At 39.0% G+C, this 22,342-nt stretch overlaps 1 protein-coding gene across 1 annotated transcript in view; it reads left to right on the forward strand.

Annotated features, from left to right (window-relative positions):
- Window positions 1-569: 569 nt before the first annotated feature.
- LOC123518553 (organic cation transporter protein-like) overlaps window positions 570-22,342 on the forward strand; it is a 40,526-nt gene continuing 18,753 nt past the window's right edge. Inside the window, exon 1 of the mRNA XM_045279392.1 lies at window positions 570-699. Coding sequence (XP_045135327.1) covers window positions 698-699 — 2 coding nt within the window. The 5' untranslated portion in view covers window positions 570-697. The remainder of the gene's footprint in view (window positions 700-22,342) is intronic.

Consider the following 22,342-nt stretch of genomic DNA (forward strand, 5'->3'; position numbering starts at 1 on the left):
CAAGTTTGTCACATCATTTATTCTCTCTCTCTCTCTCTCTCTGTGTGTGTGTGTGTGTGTGTGTGTGTGTGTGTGTGTGTGTGTGTGTGTGTGTGTGTGTGTGTGTGTGTGTGTGTGTGTGTGTGTGTGTGTGAGAGAGAGAGAGAGAGAGAGAGAGAGAGAGAGAGAGAGAGAGAGAGAGAGAGAGAGAGAGAGAGAGAGAGAGAGAGAGAGAGAGAGAGAGAGAGAGAGAGAGATGGAGGGGATGCTAATAATAATAATTTCATAAATTTTCATAACAATAAAGAAATGCTACATCTTCATCTTTAGAAGTTAAGGTAGACTCTCCTCACACTAAGTAAAAAAAAAAAAAAAGGTCAGTCAAACTAAATTAAATCGAATAAACATTTTCTTTCCATTTCTTTGCTTTAAGTTCCTCACGTTTGTGTCGTTTTGTAAGTAATGAATTACTGGTCACTATCTCGGAATCAGTAATTTCATTCTTTTTATTGTAACGTGACACATGTCAACACATAAATATCTCGGTGGTAAAGGATGGAAATATGGTCAGTCTTGTGCAATGGCGTAGTTATGGGGTGGGGTGAGCAGTGCATCAAATGTGCCGGGCGGACATTTCTCAAGGGGCGGCACAAGCGAAGCTACTGTGAGGATTGAAGTCCAGACAGTTGAAGGCGAGCAAAATATTGATTTAAAGTTCATGTAAGTAGAGCATAATATATGTATACATAATCAACAAGTGCACTATACGTAATCTCACATTTTTATGACTTTCGGGGGCGGCATTTTCAGGGTTCGCCACATGTAAATCTTTCCCTACGCCACTGGTCTTGTCTATGTAGCAGCTGAATAACCAGGCCAGTAGCCTACTGGTTTCATTTCAGTTGGTAATTCAGCCTTGATTAACAGCAATGTCTCGTGAACACCACGGTAGACTTAGGTCTTAGAGTATCCAAATTTTCTTCATGATAGGTTGGCAACTTTTACTGATGTGGGAGGTGGCTTCACTTTCACTGAGGTGGAAGCTTTGAGTTACACCATGTAAGAAAACTAATTGCCATATAATAATTTGTATATTTATTACTTATAAATTCAAACTGTTCGTAACATCTTTCGTCACTATGGTAAACTTTTTCAATCTGCTCTTGAACAGTTTGACTTATTTTTAATCTGATTTTCACGTTTGAAAAAAAATGAATATTTTTCGTAAAAAAATCATAGAGAGTCTTCAAACCTGAAGTGTTGCATAATGATATAGCTTACACTAAATTTTCAAGGTGATTCGAGCAATTGATTTCAGAGTCTAGCTATTTACCTTTGAAATGACATCAGCAGCATATTAATGATGGCGAGAACACCTGAACAGAGTTGAGTGTGCAGGATCATTAACACCACATTAAATTTTAGTGTGTGTGTGTGTGTGTGTGTGTGTGTGTGTGTGTGTGTGTGTGTGTGTGTGTGTGTGTGTGCGTGTGTAAGTAAGTAAGTAAAGTAAAGTAAATTTATTGCCATAATTTGCATTTATAGACATGTGAATACATAACAAATATACAGCTTGGCACGTAAACTTGACAGGACATAAAATATAAGTAAGAATACAGCAGGAGCTCATCCATCATAACATAAATTGCAGTGAAAAACATTATCTTCCTAAATTCATGAAATAATATATGGTGTATCTAGTTTTGCATATGTAACAGATAACTTTTTATTTCCTTTTTAAATCTAATTAAATTACATCCTCTGAGCAGGACTTTTATATCCTGGGGGAGACTATTGAATATTTCTGGACCCAAGGAAATAACACTATTTTTGAATAGTTTAGTTCTGAATACAGGTAAGCATAAATCTACATTATTACTCCTAGTGTTACAGGGATGCTCTCTAAGTTTAAACACTGAATTACGACCAATTGTTTTAAAAATAAAAAAATAATGTGAAGTATTTGTGTATAGAAGATAATTAAAGAATTTTTCTAGATTGGTATATTTCATCTGTTGAATCAAATTTCTTTTTATGGAAAATACATCGGAAGAATTTATTTTGTGAAATGGTCAATTTATTCAAGAATGAAGGCCAAGTACTCGCCCATAACGAGACACAATATGTAATATGTGGATAAAAGAGTATAATATACACTCATTTTAGCTTCCTTAGTTATATTTTGGCGAATTCTATACAAAATTCCAATTATTTTTGAGAGCTTCAAGCAAATGTTATTAATATGCATTTTCCAATTTAAATTTTCATCAACAGTAACACCTAGAAATTTGGTAGTGTGGACTTGGGTTAACTTTTCACCATTTAACAATACAGTAGGAAAGACATGCTTTATGGATCTATTTTGAAAGAATATGTAATTTGTTTTACTAATATTAAGTTTTAAGTTATTTGATTTAATCCAAAGATCGATATTATTTAATTCACTAGCTACATTTTCATGTAATCTATCAATATTTACATCTTTCATTAATAAGGTAGTGTCATCAGCATAGATAGTATGTATACTAGAAAAAGTATGGGCCCTAAAATAGATCCTTGTGGTACACCTTTACTTATTTGTTTGATTGCCGAATATTGTTTGTTACAGTACACACTTTGTCTTCTTTTATACAAGTAGTTCTGAAATAGTCTGTGTGTAACTCCTCTGATTCCTATGTGATTTAATTTGTAGAGCAATATAGTGTGGTCAATGGTATCAAACGCCTTGGATAAGTCAATAAAATGCAAATAACAAAAAGTTTCTCCTCCAAGCATTTATAAGCATTGCTTATGAATTGTAAAACAGCCGTTTCAGTTGAATGCTTACTCCTAAACCCGTGTTGATGGTTAACTAAAAGATTGTTATGCTCAAGATATGACATTAATCGATTACATATTATTTTTTCATATATTTTACTAAAAGCTGGGAGGATAGAAATTGGTCGGTAATTGTTTATATCCATTTTGTCACCTGATTTAAATACTGGCACAACCTTAGCTTGTTTTAACTGATCTGGAAAATATCCTGTGGTTAGAGAAAGATTAATTGTGTGAGCCAAGGGAATATTTATTAAATCACTTGAAGCGTTTAGTAATGTTGGAGGTATATCATCATAACCTGGAGAATTAGTTTTAAAAAGATTTAAAGTACGTTTGACTTCATCTTTATCAGTGGGCAGCATGTACATTGAAAATTCTGGAGCATTTGTGAGATAATTCCTGTAATTAAAATTTGCAGTATCAGTATCACTGTTGTGTTTCAAGAAATGTTCATTGAATGCACTCGGAACGTCCATACAAGGAGGAGTATAGTCAATAGTACTCTTATCGACAAAATTTGTTTTTCCTAGTAGTGAGTTAAGTATTTTCTACTGTCTTTTGGGATCGCCCTGACTATTACTCAAATGCCGTTTATAATATAGATTTTTTGCTGTTCGTAATGCTGATGTTAATTTATTTCGATATTTTTTTATATTTTTCTCGATAGGTAAGGGGCCATTTTCTAGCAAGTCGTTCTAGTCAAATTTTTTTTCTTTTATGCTGACCTTTAGAGCTGGTGTTATATGGGGACTGATATCTTTCTTAAAATTTTGTTTTGTGTCTTTAATGGGAAAATGTTTCTCGAATAATTTAAGGTAAGTGGTATAAAAGATATTAAATGATTCTTTGGGACATGTTGAATTAATTACATCATTCCAGTTTTCTAAAGCAAGTTCGTTAGTAAATTCACGAAGGGATATGGAAGTTATAAATCTTTTCCTAATGGTTTTCGGTTTTTGTCTAATGTCATCCATTGAAAATGATCAGTTATATCCGTGTCAATAATATAACTACCAATATTTCTATCTAACTGAGTGGTCCAAATATGATCAATTAAAGATGCATATGTACTGGTAACTCTGGTTGGCCTTGTGATGATAGGGAACAATGAAAAAGAAAACATTAAATTTATAAATTCATCAACATTATCATTTCGGTTCAATAAATTGATATTGAAGTCTCCGAAAATATTTATAGTTGAATATTTCTCTGCAAATGCTGTAGAAAGAATATTACTCATTGCATCATAAAAATTCTTAAAGTTACCGTTCGGCGGTCTATATACACACATAATTAAGCATTTTCTTGGAAAATTCAATTCAATACACAAAGTTTCTACATAGTCATGCGAAATAGTATATTTTTGTATCAGTGTTGCCTCTAACTCAGAATCAGCATAAATAGCTACCCCACCCCCATGCACATTTCGCGTATTGACGAACATGTGATATCTAGGCATATTATACAGTGACGAAAGACTACGATTTAATCGAATTTCAGTAAAGCCAATAATACTAAGTTTGACAGCACAACAGCACATAACATTATCTATAAAAATTGAAGATTTTTAGGTATATACCTAATATTTAGATTAAGAACTGACAAAATGTTACCCTTTAGTAAGGAAATATTACTTAAATATACATACTCAGTTTTATGTATCTCTAGATTGCTAAAAAAATTATGTTTATCCATATCATTATTGTATTTATCATCTTCAGTAAGTAATGGATCAAATACTAAATTCAAGAAATCGTAACGTGAATCTACGTTATTAGAAAGTACAGTATAATTCCTCAACACATCATCATTTACCGTAGCAAAAGGCAATTCACACCATAAACCATAAACCATAAATCACAATGACAATGACAATCACCTTATGAGAAGGAACCAGGTATTTACTTCCTGCGACTTCTGGTACGTGATGGCTGATGTTGTTGTTGTGCCGGAGCCGCACATGGAGACCCACCACCATTACCAGCACCCGACGGCACAGGGAGGCCAGGGGAGGACCCAACACCACCACCGCCACTAGAGGATCTAGTCGGGGCAGAGCAGGGACCACTAGTACTATCACCTTCAGCACGCACCAACTGATGATTCACCATCACCTGCTTCACTTTTCTGGACCACTGCTCCCGAGACGAGCCCCACACCGCCACGAGTCGAGGCATCAGCATTTCCACTGTTAGCACCAACGGATGATTCATCACCACTTGCTTCACTCGCCTGGTCCATTGCTCCCGTGACGTCACTCACTGCTTCATGGGTCGAGACACCTCCACTGCGAGAGCTTCTTTCCTGGTGTTGATAATTGTCTTTTATAATTAGCCTGGTGTGCTTGAAGAAAGCAATCTTGCCTTCTTCTCTGGCCTTCTTCATGAGAGGTATCTGACTTTTTCTCATTTCTTGGGATGCAGGGCAAAGGTCTTCATCTATATATATGTCAGAACCTTTCAATTTTCGGGCATTTTGCATCACTGTTTCTCGTTCGCTGAACTTCTCGAATCTCGCGACAATAACACGAAAACGAGAAGGCAGCACAGGTCCGGTTCTATGAGCTCGTTCTAATTTGACAGCAGGCAACTGGAGCTTTTCTTCAATAAGTTTCGACACTGATATGGCTGTTTCTTCCCATGTTTCACCAGGTTTTTCTACAATTCCACTTATGCGTAAATTATTTCGTCTATTATAGTCTTTTTGGTAATTTTGTCTTTGTTCAAGGTCCTTGATTTGTGACTTCAGATCTTCACTAGTGGCTTTATTTTCATTTACAAACTTCCTGAGCTGTTTTACTTCACTTTGCAGATCCTTGACCTCGGCCTGAGAGAACTCCAGGCTTTGAGTTAGGTCCTGGATGGTTACCTCTGCTTCTCTTATTCTTGACTTGAACTGGTCAACTACAAAATTCATGGCGGTTTGGAAAGTCTTTTCTTGAGATTCAAGCAAGACTTTAATAACTTCGGTATCCATTGCTATAGGACCAGCAAGTTTACAGAACGAACAACAGAGTTCCAGCACAGAAACCGAGCACAGTTAGGCACGTCTGCTCGCCACCACAGTGTGTATGTGTGTGTGTGTGTGTGTGTATGTGTATCACTGATCTGTCTTAGATATCATAGCTTGTTATTATAAGCATCACGGTGCAGCTCACTACCTTACATGTCAAAATGGTATAAAGCGTATCTATCAAAACATTTCTGTAACACGTTGTATTCATTCTAATCACACGAAGACATCTTTTTATATCTCTATTAGTTGTTGAGAACGATAAGAATGTGGAAGATATAAACGTTATAACAATAATGTTCTGGTACGTTAGAGATCCTCGTTTACGGCGGAGGCTGGCAGGCCTGGTCGATGTTCAGAAGTGTGGTGAAGTTTGACATTGTTTGGTGACTCGGTAATCACTAGCGGCAACATGGCTTTCCTTAAAAGTAGTTGTTGTTATTAAGTAAGAGTGGACACTGGCCAAGGGCAATAAAACTTGCGGTTGACAAAAAAGAAAGAGGCTCACTGACATCCCAGTACCAAAATAGAGTCAAAAGAGTTAGCCAAAAGAATGGGAATGTCTTAAAACCTCCTTCTTAAATCAGATCATAGGTATGTGGAAGTACAGAATCAGACTAAGAGTTCCAGAATTTTCCAGAGAAAGGGATGAATGAGACAGCACTGGTTAACTCTTGCATTAGAGTGGTGGACAAAGAAGACAGAAGAAAGGTGGGTAAGAGAAGCAAAGCTATGGCAAGAGGGGAGGCATGCAGTTAGTAAGATCAGACGACCAGTTGACATGAAAATAACCATAGAGGATAGCAAGAGATGCAACAGTGCGACGGTGTGAGAGAGAAGTTAAAGACACTCAGTTAGAACAGAGGGCTCAATAAGACGAAAAACATTGTGCCATACTCTATGAAAATCTTTTTGTTTCCAAGACAACAGCAAACCTTTCATCAAAATCTCTATAAGACGATGATCAACACTCAGCGAGGAAAGTTAAATTACCAGTGGAGTGGCAGTGACAAATATCGCCATACTGGCGATCATCTAGCAGATTGTGAGGTGATAGACGTTAGGAACCTTCTTGTTGAATATAGATTGAAAGCTTTAGATAGGCAGAAAATTAAAGAAACAGGATGGTATTAGAACGGTTACCCTTCTTAGGAACAAGTTTAATGTAAGCGAAAGATAGGACTGTAGGAGAAGGAAGTCGATAGAGTTGAAAGAGTTTGATTGGGCAAGGTGCAGTCACAAAGGCACAGATTCTGAGAGCAATAGGTCCATAAGCCTTCCAAGGGTTCTTTACGGAACCATGCGCGCTTTGGTGGCCAAAGAGTCTCGACCTTGGGTGTCTTGACACTTCATCTAATACTTTCACTATCAATTTCTGCAACATTCGTGGCCTTCGTTCTAATTTTCAATCTGTGGAACACCACCTCTCCTCTACTAAACCTCATCTTCTCTTCCTAACCGAAACACAGTTGTCTGTGACTACTGACAGCAGCCCCTTTTCTGTTCCCTCCTACTTGCTCTATCCTCATTTTCAATCCAAAGCTGGATGTTGCGCATACGTGCGTAACGACACCACTTGCTCTCGTGCCCACAATCTTGAATCTTCAGAATTTTCTACCATCTGGCTAAGACTTCAATGTCACTCTCTAACTAAATTCATCTGTGCTGTATACCTCTCACCTAATTCCTCTGACTATGTAAAATTCTTTGACTATTTGACTTCCAAGGTGGAGCACATCTTATCTCACTTTCCTTTTGCTGAGATCTCCATTTTAGGGATTTCAATGTTCACCACCAGCTTTGGCTTTCATCTTCTTTCACTGACCAACCTGGTGAACAAACCTTCAACTTTGCTATCCTTCATGACCTAGAGCAGCTAGTGCAGTTCCCTACCCGTATTCCTGACCGCCTTGGAGACACGCCCAACATTCTTGATCTTTTCCTAACCTCCAACCCTTCTGCTTACTCTGTTAAACTTTCCTCTCCGTTGGGCTCCTCCGACCACAATCTAATTTCCGTTACCTGTTCTATCACTCCAGTGCAGCCTCAGGACCCGCCTAAGCGGAGGTGCTTCTGGCATTTTAACTCTGCTAAGTGGGAGGAACTAAGGCAGTACTATTCTGATTTCCTTGGGATGATTATTGTTTTCATGTCAGAGATCCTTCTCTTTGTGCCGAGCGCATAACAGAGGTGATTATCTCTGGCATGGAGCTATACATTCCTCATACTTTCTCTAACCCTAAAGCTAAAAAGCCTTGGTTTAACTCTGCTTGTTCTCGTGCTGTCAATGATAGAGAGGCGGCTCACAAACGGTTCCGTAGCCATCCAACTGCTGAAACTCATGCCCTATATATTTCTGCCCGTAATCATGCCAAATCTATTCTCCAACTTACTAAAAACTCTTTCATCAATAGAAAATGTCAAAGTCTTTCCAATTCTAACTCCTCTCGAGATTTCTGGCATCTAGCCAATAATATCTCTAACAACTTTACTTCTTCGTCTTTCCTCCTTTACTTCATCCAGATGGCTCTACAGCTGTCTCTTCTTTTCTAAAGCTGAACTCTTCGCTCAAACCTTTGCTACCAACTCAACTTTGGATGATTCTGGGCATATTCCTCCTACTCCTCCACCCTCTGACTACTTCATCCCTAAAATTAAAATTCTTTATAAAGACGTTTTCCTGGCCCTCTCTGGCCTTGATTCTCGGAAGGCTTACGGTCCGGATGGAGTCCCTCCTGTTGTTCTCAAAACTGTGCTTCCGAACTCGCTCACTGCCTGGTCAAACTCTTTCATCTGTGTCTCTCTACTTCTATTTATCCTTCTTGCTGGAAGTTTGCTCACATTCAACCTGTCCCTAAAAAGGTGACCACTCCAATCCTTCTAACTACCGCCCTATAGCTTTGATTTCCTGCCTTTCTAAAGCCTTTGAGTCTATCCTTAATAGGAAGATAATGAGGCATCTATCAGCTCACAACCTTCTCTCTGATTGCCAGTATGGTTTCCGTAAAGGCAGATCTACTGGTGATCTTCTTACTTTCCTAACTGAATCTTGGTCATCCTCTTTTAGGGACTTCGGTGAAACCTTTGCTGTCGGCCTTGACATATCGAAAGCCTTCGATAGAGTCTGGCACAAATCTTTAATTTCTAAACTACCCTCCTACGGATTCTATCCTTCTCTCTGTACCTTCATCTCCAGTTTCCTTTCCGATCGTTCTATTGCTGCTGTAGTAGACGGTCACTGTTCTTCCCTAAAACTATCAACAGTGGTGTTCCACAGGGTTCTGTCCTATCACCCACTCTCTTTCTATTATTCATCAATGATCTCCTAAATCTGACTCAATGCCCTATCCACTCCTATGCTGATGATACCACCTTGCATTATTCAACAGCGTTCAACAGACGCCCAACCCAACAACAATTAAATGACTCAAGGCGAGATGCTATAGGACGCCTAACTTCTGATCTTTCACTTGTTTCTGATTGGGGCAGAGAAAACCTGGTTTTGTTCAATGCCTCAAAAACTCAATTTCTACAACTATCTACTCGACATAACCTTCCAGACAACTATCCTCTCTTCTTCAATAACACTCAACTTCCCTCTCCTCTACATTAAACACACTCGGTCTATCCTTCACTAAAAATCTAAACTGGAAATTTCACATCTCTACTCTTGCTAAATCAGCTTCCAAGAAGTTAGGTGTCCTGTGGCGTCTTCGTCCATTTTCTCTCCCTCCCAGCTGCTTGCTCTGTACAGGGCCTTATCCGCCCGTGTATGGAGTATGGCTCTCATGTCTGGGGGATCCACACACAGCTTTACTAAACAAGGTGGAATCTAAAGCTTTTCGTCTTATCAACTCTTCTCCTCTAACTGACTGTCTTGATTCTTTAAGTCACCGCCGCAATGTTGCATCTTTATCTGTCTTCTACCGCTGTTTTCATGCTGTCTGCTCTTCTGAACTTGCTAACTGCTTGCCTTCCCCCTCCTGCGGCCTCGCTGCACAAGACTCTCTACTTCTTCTCATCCCTATTCTGTCCATCTTCCTAATGCAAGAGTTAACCAGTATCTTCACTCCTTCATTCCCTACACTGGTAAACTCTGGAACTCTCTACCTGTGTCTGTATTTCCACCTGCCTATGACTTAAACTCTTTCAAAAGAGGAGTGTCAAGACACCTCTTACGTTAATTGGACCCTCCTTTTAGATTTTTTTGTTTTTTCTCTTTCTCCTACTTTCCTCTTCACAGGGCCTGGCAACCAGCGGGATTTTTTTTTTCTCCAACACTTTGTTTTCCCTTGGCCAGTGCCCTTGTAATGTAAAAAAAAAAAAAAAAAAAAAAAGCGCACAGGTTGGAATCCTGTCCATGGTCAGAGTAGGAAGGGCTTCCATTCCGGGTAATGTTCCTAAACGGGTGGGCTTTCCGATAGGAGGTACCCGAAATACTTCCTTTAGCACGTAAATTCCCGTGAAAAGTCTATATTGTATAAAAAGGGTTAAGGCAAGGGAAGACAGGAAAATATCTGCGAAGGATTTCAATAGGTGGCATGAAGTAGTCAAAGTTGGGAGGAGAGGGGGAAATTAGTCCTGAATCATCTAAGGTATAATTTTTTGCCTGAAAGAAGAGTTTAGCTTTAAAAATTGACACGATGATAGTGCTGTCATATGCAATCAAGATTAGATAAAAGAGAGAAAGATGAAGAAGAAAAATTATCAGAGATGCTTTTTGCTTGGTATAAGAAGTCTTGATCATGTTGAATTTCGAAAGATTTTGACACTTTCTATTAATGAAAGAGCTTTTGACAAGCAGACTTGGTTTGACTCTGGGCCAAAATGTAAAGTATGTAAGATTCAGGTGGTGGGAGGGTCAAGTATCCTTTGTATGCCATTTCTTTTCTATGTATTGCATGATAATAAATGTTTCAATTAAACTAACACTTGGAAAGTTTAGGTTGAAATAAAAAGGAATATACACCTCCATGCCAAACACAATCAACTCTAAATACGCTTAGCACACACAGAGCTGGGTGTATGACACAGAAGCAAGATGATAAGGAATAGGAGTAGAAGTGTCGCACCAGTTGCTATAAGTTACAGGTCCTCAACCATTTTACGATAAGAACCCTCTGTGTTATATGATCATCCATCCGAAACTCTCAATAATCTGATTTCGATCAGAATGTTAATTTAATGACTGACACAATCTCAATATACAATGGTACAGTAAAGGTTATTACTAGATCAGCCATCTAAGAATACATAGAATGTTAATTTAGTGACTGACACAAACTCAATATGCAATGATACTACAAAGAATATTATTTGATTAGCCATCTAAGTACCTCTCTAAATCTTCTTGTGAATCCGGTTCACAAATCATAGCTTACTTTACTATTGACCAAGGTCAATAGTAAAGTTAAAGACTCGTTCACCAGGATGGTCAATGAAAGGAGAGAGAGAGAAAAAAAAAACTTTTGGTAAATATTGAACTCCTTAAGAATGGAAATCTACGCAGAAGAAAAAAGAGGCAGAATGTGCTCTTCTTTTGAATATTCTGTCCGTGTTGCTGCTTATATTATATATTATAACCTTGAGTTCCTCACACACCGTTCGGTCCAACGCTTATATCATATTATACATATATATATATATATATATATATATATATATATATATATATATATATATATATATATATATATATATATATATATATATATATATATATATATATATATATATATATATACACACACACACACACACACAAACACAGATACTAGTACTTGACTTCTTGTCAGTCCTGCCCAAATGATTTAGTAGCAACACCTGGTACTCACACACCAGGTGAAGGCTTCACGTTTCCTTTGACTGGTTAATATTCTTCAAAAACAAAGTCTTTTACACTCCACCCACTTGACCTTCCCCACCTGGCTCATGCCCTGTCTCTCCCCGTGATCTCAGTTCATCACAACCTGATCTCCAGCTCCAGCTCCACCATCCTCCTGTGTGTGTGTGGTGTGTGTGTGTGTGTGTGTGTGTGTGTGTGTGTGTGTGTGTGTGTGTGTGTGTGTGTGTGTGTGTGTGTGTAAAATAATAAAAGTAAGTAGGAAAATATCATTTACTGCTATGGAAACATACACATGAATACAAAAAATCATACAAGAATTTTTAGCAAAATCTTTGCCGTGCCGAAATTCCTTGACAATCATGGTTGTAATTTATGCGTCAGCGTGTTAAGTACTTATACACAACCAAAATCACATGAACATGTATAGTATTGCATAAGTGAAAGATAATAGCAAACTATTGTGTTTCAAGTGAAGGTACAAAGTATTAGCTAGAAGCTAGATAGTTGATAGTTGATAATGGAATTTATAATAAAAACACTAGATAATTAGACGTATTACAAAATCAATTACTGATAGGTTGTCAGTAGTGTTTTTGTTATTTCTCTATTGAACAATAAATAATTATTTGATCTTACCAGGTTCCTTAAACAAAGTGACAGAGCATTAAAAGTTTTGTCCCTATACTTAAAATGCTATTTTCATATAAGGTTATTCTAAACTGCTGACACACTACCTCTACTCTATTACGTCTGATCTGATGAAAATGATCTACCAACTTGATTATATCTTTCATCCTAAATTTTAACATTCCAAAAATTAATAACAGTAAACAAAAAACTTTTGTGAATTGACTAAAATTATAACAATTTCATGAAAGAGAAATAATTACTTAGACAATCGAAGAAAGAATACACCTAATACTTTCCTTTGTGCTATTGGTAATTTTTCTATAAAGGATGGCCACATACTAGCCCAGACAGAAACACGATATGTCAAATAGAAGAAGCACAAAGTTTGGTAAATACATATGAACGCATCTGCAGAGAGGTTCCCTAAAAGAATTGTAAAGAATTAGCTGAAAGACAGGGACAAATGTCTTGAAACTTCCTTCTTAAAATAAATCAAGTCGTAAGCAAATGGAAATACGGAAGCAGGCAGGAAGTTCCAGAGTTTACCAGAGAAAAGTAGGAATGATTGAGAACAGTGGTTAATTCATGTATTAGAGAGCTGGACAGAATAGGGATGAGAGGAAGTAGAAAGTCTTGTGCAGCGAGGCCACAGGAGGAGGGGAGGAATGCAGTTAGCAAGATCAATAGAGCAGTTACCATGAAAATAACGACAAAAGATAGAAAGAGATGACATATTTTGGCGGTGAGAAAGAGGCTGAAGGTAGTCAGTCAGAGGAGGGGAGTTGATGAGACGAAAAGCTTTTTATTCAACCCAGTCCAACAAAGCTGTTTGAGTGAACCACCTCTCCCCGCAAACATATGAAGAATACTCCATACAAGAACGGATAAAGCCCTTGTAATGAGTTATCAGTTAGAGGAGCGAGAAAAACTAAAGGAGACGCCACAGAACGCCTAACTTCATAGAAGCTGTTGTAGCAAAAGAGGAGATGTGAAGGATATTCAGTGTAGAAGAGGGAGACAACTGAATGCCAATGAAGAAAAGGGGATAGTCGTCTAGAAAGTTGTGTTGAGTGATACATGGAGGAATTGGGTTTTTTTAAGGCCCTGAATACCACTAAGATTTCTCTACCCCAATCAGAAATCACAGAACGATCAGATGTCATGCGTTCTGTGGCGTTTCTACGTGATCTTTCCAAGTCCTTTCAGAGAAAGGACGTGTAAAGATGTAGGGTGGTATCACCAGCGGAGGAATGGATAAACATTAAAAACATCTGAAATATTTATTATCCCATATACATATATATGTAAATACTAAAATAGTCACATTATTACAGGGGGCCCATATGAAGCAGAGCTTTTTGGGAAACCATGGAAATAGAAATAAATGGTAAACAAACAAACAAAAAATAAGTATATAATTGATGTACAGAATCTGCGCAAGAAAATAAATTCTCAATTAAAAAAATAATGAAAATAGTAGTTACAATGATGATGATAATAACAATACGAAAGTTATAGTAACAACAACTAATTGTCGAAATTGTAATGAATATCATGACAATATTACTATTAATAACATAATTGGTAAGAAGATAGAAAGTAATGATAACATTGATGAATATGATAATAGTAATGGTTATAATTGTAATAGATATCATGATAATAATGAAGTAATAGGAATGAAAATGAAAATGATAATAATAATAATAATAATAATAATAATAATAATAATAATAATAATAATAATAATAATAATAATAATAATAATAATAATGACAATGTTAAGATTAACAAGCTTTTATAATTAATGATGATAAAGATAAAAATAATGATGTTTATAGTTAAAATTATGTAAATGAGAAACATGACACCAAACCAAATATGACACAGCACTGACAAAAGCACATAAGTAATTTTGAATAATATACCTTTTGAAATATTCTCTAAAGGAGTGTACTGTAGGCAAAGTTTTTAGATTTCACTTCTCGACAATTAACTGCTGTCACAAGGTATTCGACGAGATATTCACCTCTCCAGTCATCGTCAGTTCACGCTCTGCCGTCGTTCAGTCCGCTTCGCCTCTGCCGACGCTGCGTTCTCCTGCCTTGTTCAGAGTACCCTGGTACGTGTTCTCGATTCTGGGTGTTTTACCGGCTTTTCCAAGGAGTGGCTTGGGACATGCTATCAATAGTTTCTTGCTTCTCCAAGGAGTGGCTTGGCACGCATTGTCAGTTTTGAGTTTTGTTTTTCCAAGGAGTAGCTTGGTACAGTATGTGTTATTAACTACGTTACTTACTTCTCCAAGGAGTGGCTTGGCACGCATTGTCAGTTTTGAGTTTTGTTTCTCCAAGGAGTAGCTTGGAGCTTTTTATCACCTTGAGCTTGCTTCTCCAAGGAGTAGCTTCGCGTTTGTGATTTTTAACTATCGTTAACTACTTCTCCAAGGAGTTGTTTAGTTTTTGCTCCGTAATTTCATGATTAATTTGTAAGTACCTTGTTGCTCCAAGGAGTAGCTTGGTGCTTGTGTTTTTCTAACTATCGCTAACTACTTCTCCAAAAAGTTGTTTGGTTGGTTTATGCTACGTAATTTCATGATTAATTCGTGAGTCCCTTGTTGCTCCATGGAGTAGCTTGTTTGGACGACATCAAGTGTTACCGTTTATCAAGTTTGAGCTCTATCACTCTAAGGAGTCATTGATAGCTTTACAGCTCCTACTGTTAAGTTATCTTTTTGTGTTTGAATATGTCTGTTCTGATCCACGAGTCAATATGTCTGACTCGGGTGTTGTTCGTTCGCCGATTCTAAGAAACAGAAGGCCACCGAAAACGGTGGTGGTGGAAAAGCGCGCTTCACCGCTTTCCTCCGTTGCGGGGCCGAATCACCGCACTGATGTTAATACTGTCTCAACTGTTCACGCACCACAGGATGATCAGCTGGCTCGTTTGACTACTTTGTTGAGCCGTGTTATTGAGAAATTGGACAGGAATGCTGAGGTTAATATCCCGCGGAGGGTTTTTTTCGGGCTTCAATGATGCCCATGACCTCTCCTCTTCTGAGGAAGAAGAGGGGGAAGCTGTGAGTGTACCTGACCCCATGGATGACTTGGAACAGTTGAATATTGCACCTCCTGAATTTCTGGAAGACGTGGACGGGGATAATGCAGAGTTTCTCAAGGCTCTTGAAGAGCTTTCAGGCCATTTTCATGGCGAGGAGGACAAGGGCGTACCCTTGTCAGGCCGTCTGGCCGCCATCCTTCATGCAACTTTGAGACGCTGGCCGTCCTCCAGTGGTGTGAAACTTACCTGCAACAAAATTAAGCTTCCCAGTAATGTACCTAATCTGTCAGTTCCTGTTAATAATCCTGCTATTACCAAATCCATAAGTGTTGCTGGCGACTTCTTGACACCCGACTTTTCCACACCAATAGCTTACTCACTAAGGCACTAGCGCAATAGCTCAGTGTGTCGGTGACATCGGTGATCTGAAGGGACAGCCTGTCAGCAACTACTTAAACGGGGTGAATAATAGTATTTGGCTCTTGGCCTCAGCTGTGAATTACGTTAACCACCTACGCAAGGAGGTTATTCGCCTCCATGTACATGATTCTGCCCTAGCTGAGCTTTGTAATTGGGATTGTGAAGTTGGCCAGGTTTCTTTGTTTCTCGTTTGATGTTGTCAATATTGTGATAAGATTCACAAAACCAAAAAAGTAGGCAGATCTTCTTTTCGTCCCTATATCAGGATGACTGGACCGAGTCGCTTTTTACACAGCAGACGGGTACACAAGAGGCCCTACTACCAGAGGGTAACACCGAAGTCATCACAACTTTTTTTTAGGGCGAATGGCATCCCAGGGGAAGGGGATGCACAAACAACGAATTTCTCAGTAAGACCAAACTTGTTAAGTGCTCCAAAGATTTGCCTCATCCACATCCCAGACAACTTTATGGGTGGCAGGATATATACTTGCAGGCTGCAATGGCAAAAGTTATCTAAGGATACATGGATTCATTCTGTAGTGCGGGGCTCCATCTTGGTTTTTGACAGACTCCCTCGGCAGAAGACACCCCCCTAGATCCCTTATTTTTACTCAGACTAATCACCTTGCATTTGACAGAGTTGTTCTCGAGTTTCTCAAACAAATATAATAGAGCGATGTGTTCCCACAGATAGCCAAAGTTTCTTCTCAATTATTTTTCCAGTTTTTAAAAGTGATAGTACAATTATAGTCTTTCTTAATTTAAAAGACCTCAATGAGCATACCTCACATGTCCACTTCAAAATGGAGTCCATCAAAGATGTGATGAACTTGGTACAGCCTAATTTTTTTTTCTGCACTGTTGACTTTAAACATACCTATTTTTCAGTTCCTGTAAACCTTGGAGATAGAAAGTGGCTCAGGTTCATTTGGAATGGTCAGTTTTATCAATCTATCTGCCTCCCTCAGGGTCCGACTTCTGCTCCTCGCATCTTTACCAAGCTGCTTAAACCCACTCTCTCGCATCTGAGGAAGCTTGGAATAGTAATTTCTTGGTACATAGATGATTGTATTTTCATTGCCCCCTCATCAGATGAATTACAGGAGGATGTTACATATGCCATGCGGTTGTTTGATTCTTTGGGACTCACAATTAATGTACAAAGTCAGTTTTGGAACCTACTCAAACGGTGGAATTCCTGGGTGTAATTTTGAATTCCTGTGACATGACTGCCACACTCCCCTTTTCGAAGGAAGGAGCATATAAAACAACAAGGCAAGTTACAACAAGGCAATACTTGGGCAAGAAGTCACTTTGCAGGATCTGGCCTCTTTCATTGGTTTGGTTGTGGCTTCTGCTCCAGCAGTACCGTTGGCTCCTCTCAAGTATAAATATCTTGAGATACATTCGAAATAGAGAATTTGCTTGCAACCATGGAAATTATGATGTTCCTGTTATCCTAGAATGGACCTAGATGATCATGCGAAGACCTTAATCAATTGGTGGGTCCATAACATTGACTCTCATTTCAATTCTTTATCTCCTAGTTGCCCTCAGTTTGAACTTAACACTGATGCCTCTTTGACTAGTTGGGGAGCAGCCATTGAAGGTTCAAGAACGGGAGGTCATTGGGCCCAGGCCGAACTTAATCACATAAATGTTTTGGAATTGAAAGCCATTCTGATAGAGTTGCAATCTCTTTGTTGTGACTGCCAACACACTCACATTCGTCTTCGTTATGACAATACCACCGCGGTTGCTTGCATTCATCGGTGTGGTAACACAAAGTCTACTCTCCATGTAATGACTGAAAGAATTTTTCATTGGGCCCAGTCCAAAGGTATTGTCTTGTCTGCGGAGCATGTTAAGAGGTATTCATAATGTAGAGGCTGATGAAGAATCTCGTGTAAGAAATTTAGATGCTGAATGGATGATTTCCCCTCTTGTTTTCAAGATGCTATGCAAAAAAAAACGTATACCAGATATAGATATTTTTGCCTCGCGCATTAATGCTCAGGTAGCTACCATTATATCCTGGAAACCAGATCGCTCATCAACGTATGTGAATGCTTTCACCATTGATTGGGTAAATGGGAAATTATATGCCTTTCCATCATTCTGTGCCATTGGCAGATAGCTGAAATAACTTCAGGCATACAAGGCAACACTTATATCGGTCCTTCCACTTTGGCCAACTCAGGTGTGATTTTCCACAAGCCATTCAGTTGTTGGCGGACGCTCCGCTTCTTCTACCAAAGAATTCTCTCATTTTACCACAGGAACCAGGGCGCACACATCCTCAGGCGAAGAAGTTAGTACTCACAGCAATGTTGCTATCAGGCAATCCTCTGAGAACCAAGGCCTTTCGCCAGGAGTTGCCCGCTTATTACTTAATTCAAGAGATGGTTGTCAGTTTGCTTCAAGAGGGAGCTTAATCTATTTCAGCTCTCACCTTCATGTTAGATTATCTTTTACAAGAATTTAATAAACTTCACGGGTGCAGTTACAGCTTCTTGAACACTATACGCTCAGCCATTTTGGCTATAGCCACTATAGGTCAGGTGCCTGTGGGTCAGCATCATTAGTGTGTAGATTTATGAAAGCAGTTTTCCAGATGCGGCCCTCTCTCTCACGATCACACATCACATGGGATCCCGACCTAGCTTTAAATTACTTAGATAGTTTGGGGCATAACGTAACTTTATCTACAATTCAACTGTCAAGGAAGTTGACGACGCTGATGATGCTAGCATCTGGACAATGTGGTCAGGCCTTGCACGTTCTTGATATCAAGAATATGTCTGTATCGAATTCCAGGATTTCATCCAGAATAGGAGACCTTTTGAAAACTTCAAGGAGCTTACTTTTGATGCTTGTGCACATAATAATAAGTTGTGCGTTTATATCACTCTAAAGAGCTACCTCAGGCGTACTTTTGCCGTTAGAGGCTTGGAAATTAGACTTTTCCTGACTTCTAGGCCCCCTTTCCATGCAGCATCTCAAGACACATTATGACGTTGGGCAAAAGATGTGCTGCAAGCAGAGGGTATTGACCTAAGCAGGTTTTCTCCTCATTCCACCAGGTCAGCCGCATCTAGTAAGGCGGCGCTGAAACTCCCGCTCTCCATAGTTATATCCACCGTCGGGTCTTCTGAGTCAACGTTTGCCAAGTTTTATAGGAAAACGTTGGTAAATCCTACCTTATTTGCGGAGGCAGTTTTGTCAACAGAGGTTTAACTCTGTAGGAACATATTATTTTTGGTTTGTAATAAATACAACTGTCAAGAAATTTTTTTGTTGTTTTTTTCTTTTTTGGGTCATACATTATGAAACAATGGTGGTGGAAGTTTTGCAAAAATAAACCATCCTTGAGCTGCCCTGATTTGTCTTCTTCTCCAGTTTTTCTTTTAACTGGTATTGTGGGTTCTTGTTGTGCCTTTGTGCTGCTGTAGGTTTTTGGAGTCACTCTAAAGCTCTTGTCGAATACGTTGTGACGTCAGTTAATTGTCGTGAAGTGATATTGTAAGATTAAAACGAGTACTTACCGATTAAGAAGTTTGATCGTAATTTCACAAACAATTAACTGCGCCACTTGGGTATTCAATCCCCTTTATACCCTACCCCATCCAGGCCTTTGGGGTTCAGCTGGATTGCAATATGTTGAGTGTACATGATCTGCCTCCACAAACTTATTCTCTTAAGGACTGACGATGACTGGCGTACTGAATATCTCGTTGAATACCCAAGTGACGCAGTTAATTGTTCGTGAAATTACGATCAAACTTCATACTCGGTAAGTACTCGTTTAATCTTACAATTAAGTGGTATAGGATTCCAGATTTTGGTTCCAAGATAAGACATAGAGTGTTGGAAGAGAGTTAGGTTATGTTTAGGTAAACGTAGGTTTTCATGAGTACGGTTAAGATAGTTATGTTGAGGCTGTAGGGTTAACATTTTTAACTTTTTGTACATATAAATACCAATTTGTTTGGTTAAAAGGGTTATTAAATAATAATAGAAAGAGAGTGTGGGACAGGACAGAACCCTCAGGAACACCACTGTAAATAAAATTATGAGAACAGTGGCCGTCTACCATGGCTGCTATAGAACGATCAGAAAGGAAACTTACGATAAAGTTGCCAAGAGAAGGATAAAAACTGTATGAGGGTAATTTTGAAACCAAAGCTTTGTGCCAGACTCTATCAGTAGCTTTTGATGTGTCTAACGCGTCAGCAAAAGCTTTATCGAAATCTCTAGAGGAGGATGTCCAGTGGAACCATGCGTGCTTCTGGGTCTGAGGGGTCTCAAAGCGCACGGGTTCGAATCCTGTCCATGGTCCGAGTGTAGGTTGGGCTTCCTCACTATGGGCAACAGTTTCCTAGCGGGTGGGCTTTGAGATAGGAAGTACCCCAAAAAGTACCCCCTTTAGCCCATAAATTCCCGTGAAAAGCCTACATGGTATGAAAAAATAAAGAAAACCAGATCACTAGTAGAGCGACCTTGACGGAAGCCATACTGGTGATCAGATAGAATATTGTGAATGACATATGTTTGAGAATCTTCCTATTAAGGATATATTGAAAATCTTTAGATAAGCCAGAGATTTAAATTATAAGGCGGTTGTTTGAGAAATTAGAAGTCACTTTTTTTTTTTTAACAACAGGCTGAATGTAGGCAAACTTTCAGCAATAAGGAAAGGTATAAATCTACAAAAAGAATTGAAAAAGCTAGGCCAGGCAAGGTGCAAGGAAGGAAGCACAGTTTTTGAGAACAATAGGAGGGACCCCATCAGGTCCATAAGCCTTCTGAGGGTTTAGGCTAGAGAGAGCAAGGAAAGCATCTTTACGAAGAACTTTGATTGAAATCATGAAATGGTCAGAAGGAGGAGGAGAGGGAGGGACAAGCCCTGATTTATCCAATATAGAGTTGTTAGGAAAGGTTTGAGAGAAGGGTTCAATTTTAGAAATAGATGAGACGGAAGTGGTGCCATAAGGATGAAATAATGGATGGAGAGATGAAAAAGTAAAATTATTCGAGGTGTTTTTGGCAAGATGCCAGAAGTCTCAAGGGGAGTTTGAGTTTGAAAGATTTTGACATTTTCTATTTGTGAAGGAGTGTTTGGTACATTGAAGAGCAGACTTACCATGATTCCGGGCAGCGATATAAAGTGCATGAGATTCAGGAGATGGAAGGGTCAACTACCTTTTGGGAGCAACCTCTCTATCATGTACAGCACAAGAACAGGCTGCGTTAAATCATCGTTTATAAAGATTAGGTTGAAAAAAAAAAGACTGAGGAATGTACACCTCCATGCCAGACACTATCACCTCTGTTATGCATTCAGCACAAATAGATGGGTTTCTGACACGGAAACAGTAATCATTCTAGGGAAAATCAACATAATACCTCCTCAGGTCCGGTAGAGGCAAAACACCAGAGGCACCTCCATTTTGGGAGTCCTGAGGAAGAATTGCAGAAATAGGGCAAGATACAGAAATGAGTTTGTGATCGGAGGAGGCCAAAGGAGAATATAGGGTAACAGTATAAGCAGAAGGTTTAGAGGTAAGGATTAAGATCAAGAATGTGTGCCGTATTCGCAAGACGGTCAGGAATGCGAATAGGTGTTGTATCAATTGCTCTAGGTCATGGAGGATAACAAAGTTGAAAGCTAGTTCACCAGGGTGGTCAGTGAAGGGAGAGAAAAGTCAAAGCTGGTGGTGAACATTGAAATCTCCAAGGATGGAGAGCGCCATGAAAGGATAGAGGAACAGAATGTGTTCCACTTTGGAAGTTAAATGATCAAAGAATTCATTATAATTAGAGGAGTTAGGGGAGAGATAGGCAGCACAGATGAATTTAGAGATAGAGTATTTATTAAGTCGAAGCCAAATGCTGGAAAACTCGGAAGATTCGAGAGTGTGGGATCAAGAGCAAGTTAAGTCGTTGCTCACATAGACGCAACATCCAGTTTTGGAAAGGAAATAAGGATTGAGAAAGTAGGAGGGAAGAGAAAAGGGGCTACTGACAATTGCCTCATACAGCTGTGGTTCGGTGAGGAAAAGAACATGAGGTTTAGTAGAGGAGAGGGTGTGTTCTATAGACTTAAAATTAGATCATAGACCGTGAATGTTGCAGAAGTTAATGAAGATAAAGTTGAGGGAGGTGTCAAGTGATTTTGCGTTGCCACCGCAAGGGCAGTCCGACCTAAGGACATTTCTGGTCCCCACCCAAGAAGGGGACTCCGAGGCTGGATGTGGAGTCGCCATTTTTAGATTTGAATTTGAGTGAAGAGTGTGCGTGTGGTAAGTCTATGTAATGTTGTGAGAAGGAGAGTTGCCTTTAGAGGGCAGGATGTGGTTGCCTGCTTGAGTCCTGAGACGAAAAGGGATACGTTCAGTGAGCTCACAACTAGCTTTAATGGGAACGTCACAGGATCCCCCGTACAAGTGCTCATTAGACCCCGCTGGGAGTAAATTATCGTTTCGGTAGGTATCTATTAATTCCTCCATGGCAAGACTGCTATCTCATCGGTCTCTAAAGCTGAATTCTTCTCTCAAGCCTTTACTAATACTTCGT

The sequence above is a fragment of the Portunus trituberculatus genome, chromosome 6 (assembly GCF_017591435.1).
Source record: "Portunus trituberculatus isolate SZX2019 chromosome 6, ASM1759143v1, whole genome shotgun sequence".
NCBI lineage: Eukaryota > Metazoa > Arthropoda > Malacostraca > Decapoda > Portunidae > Portunus > Portunus trituberculatus.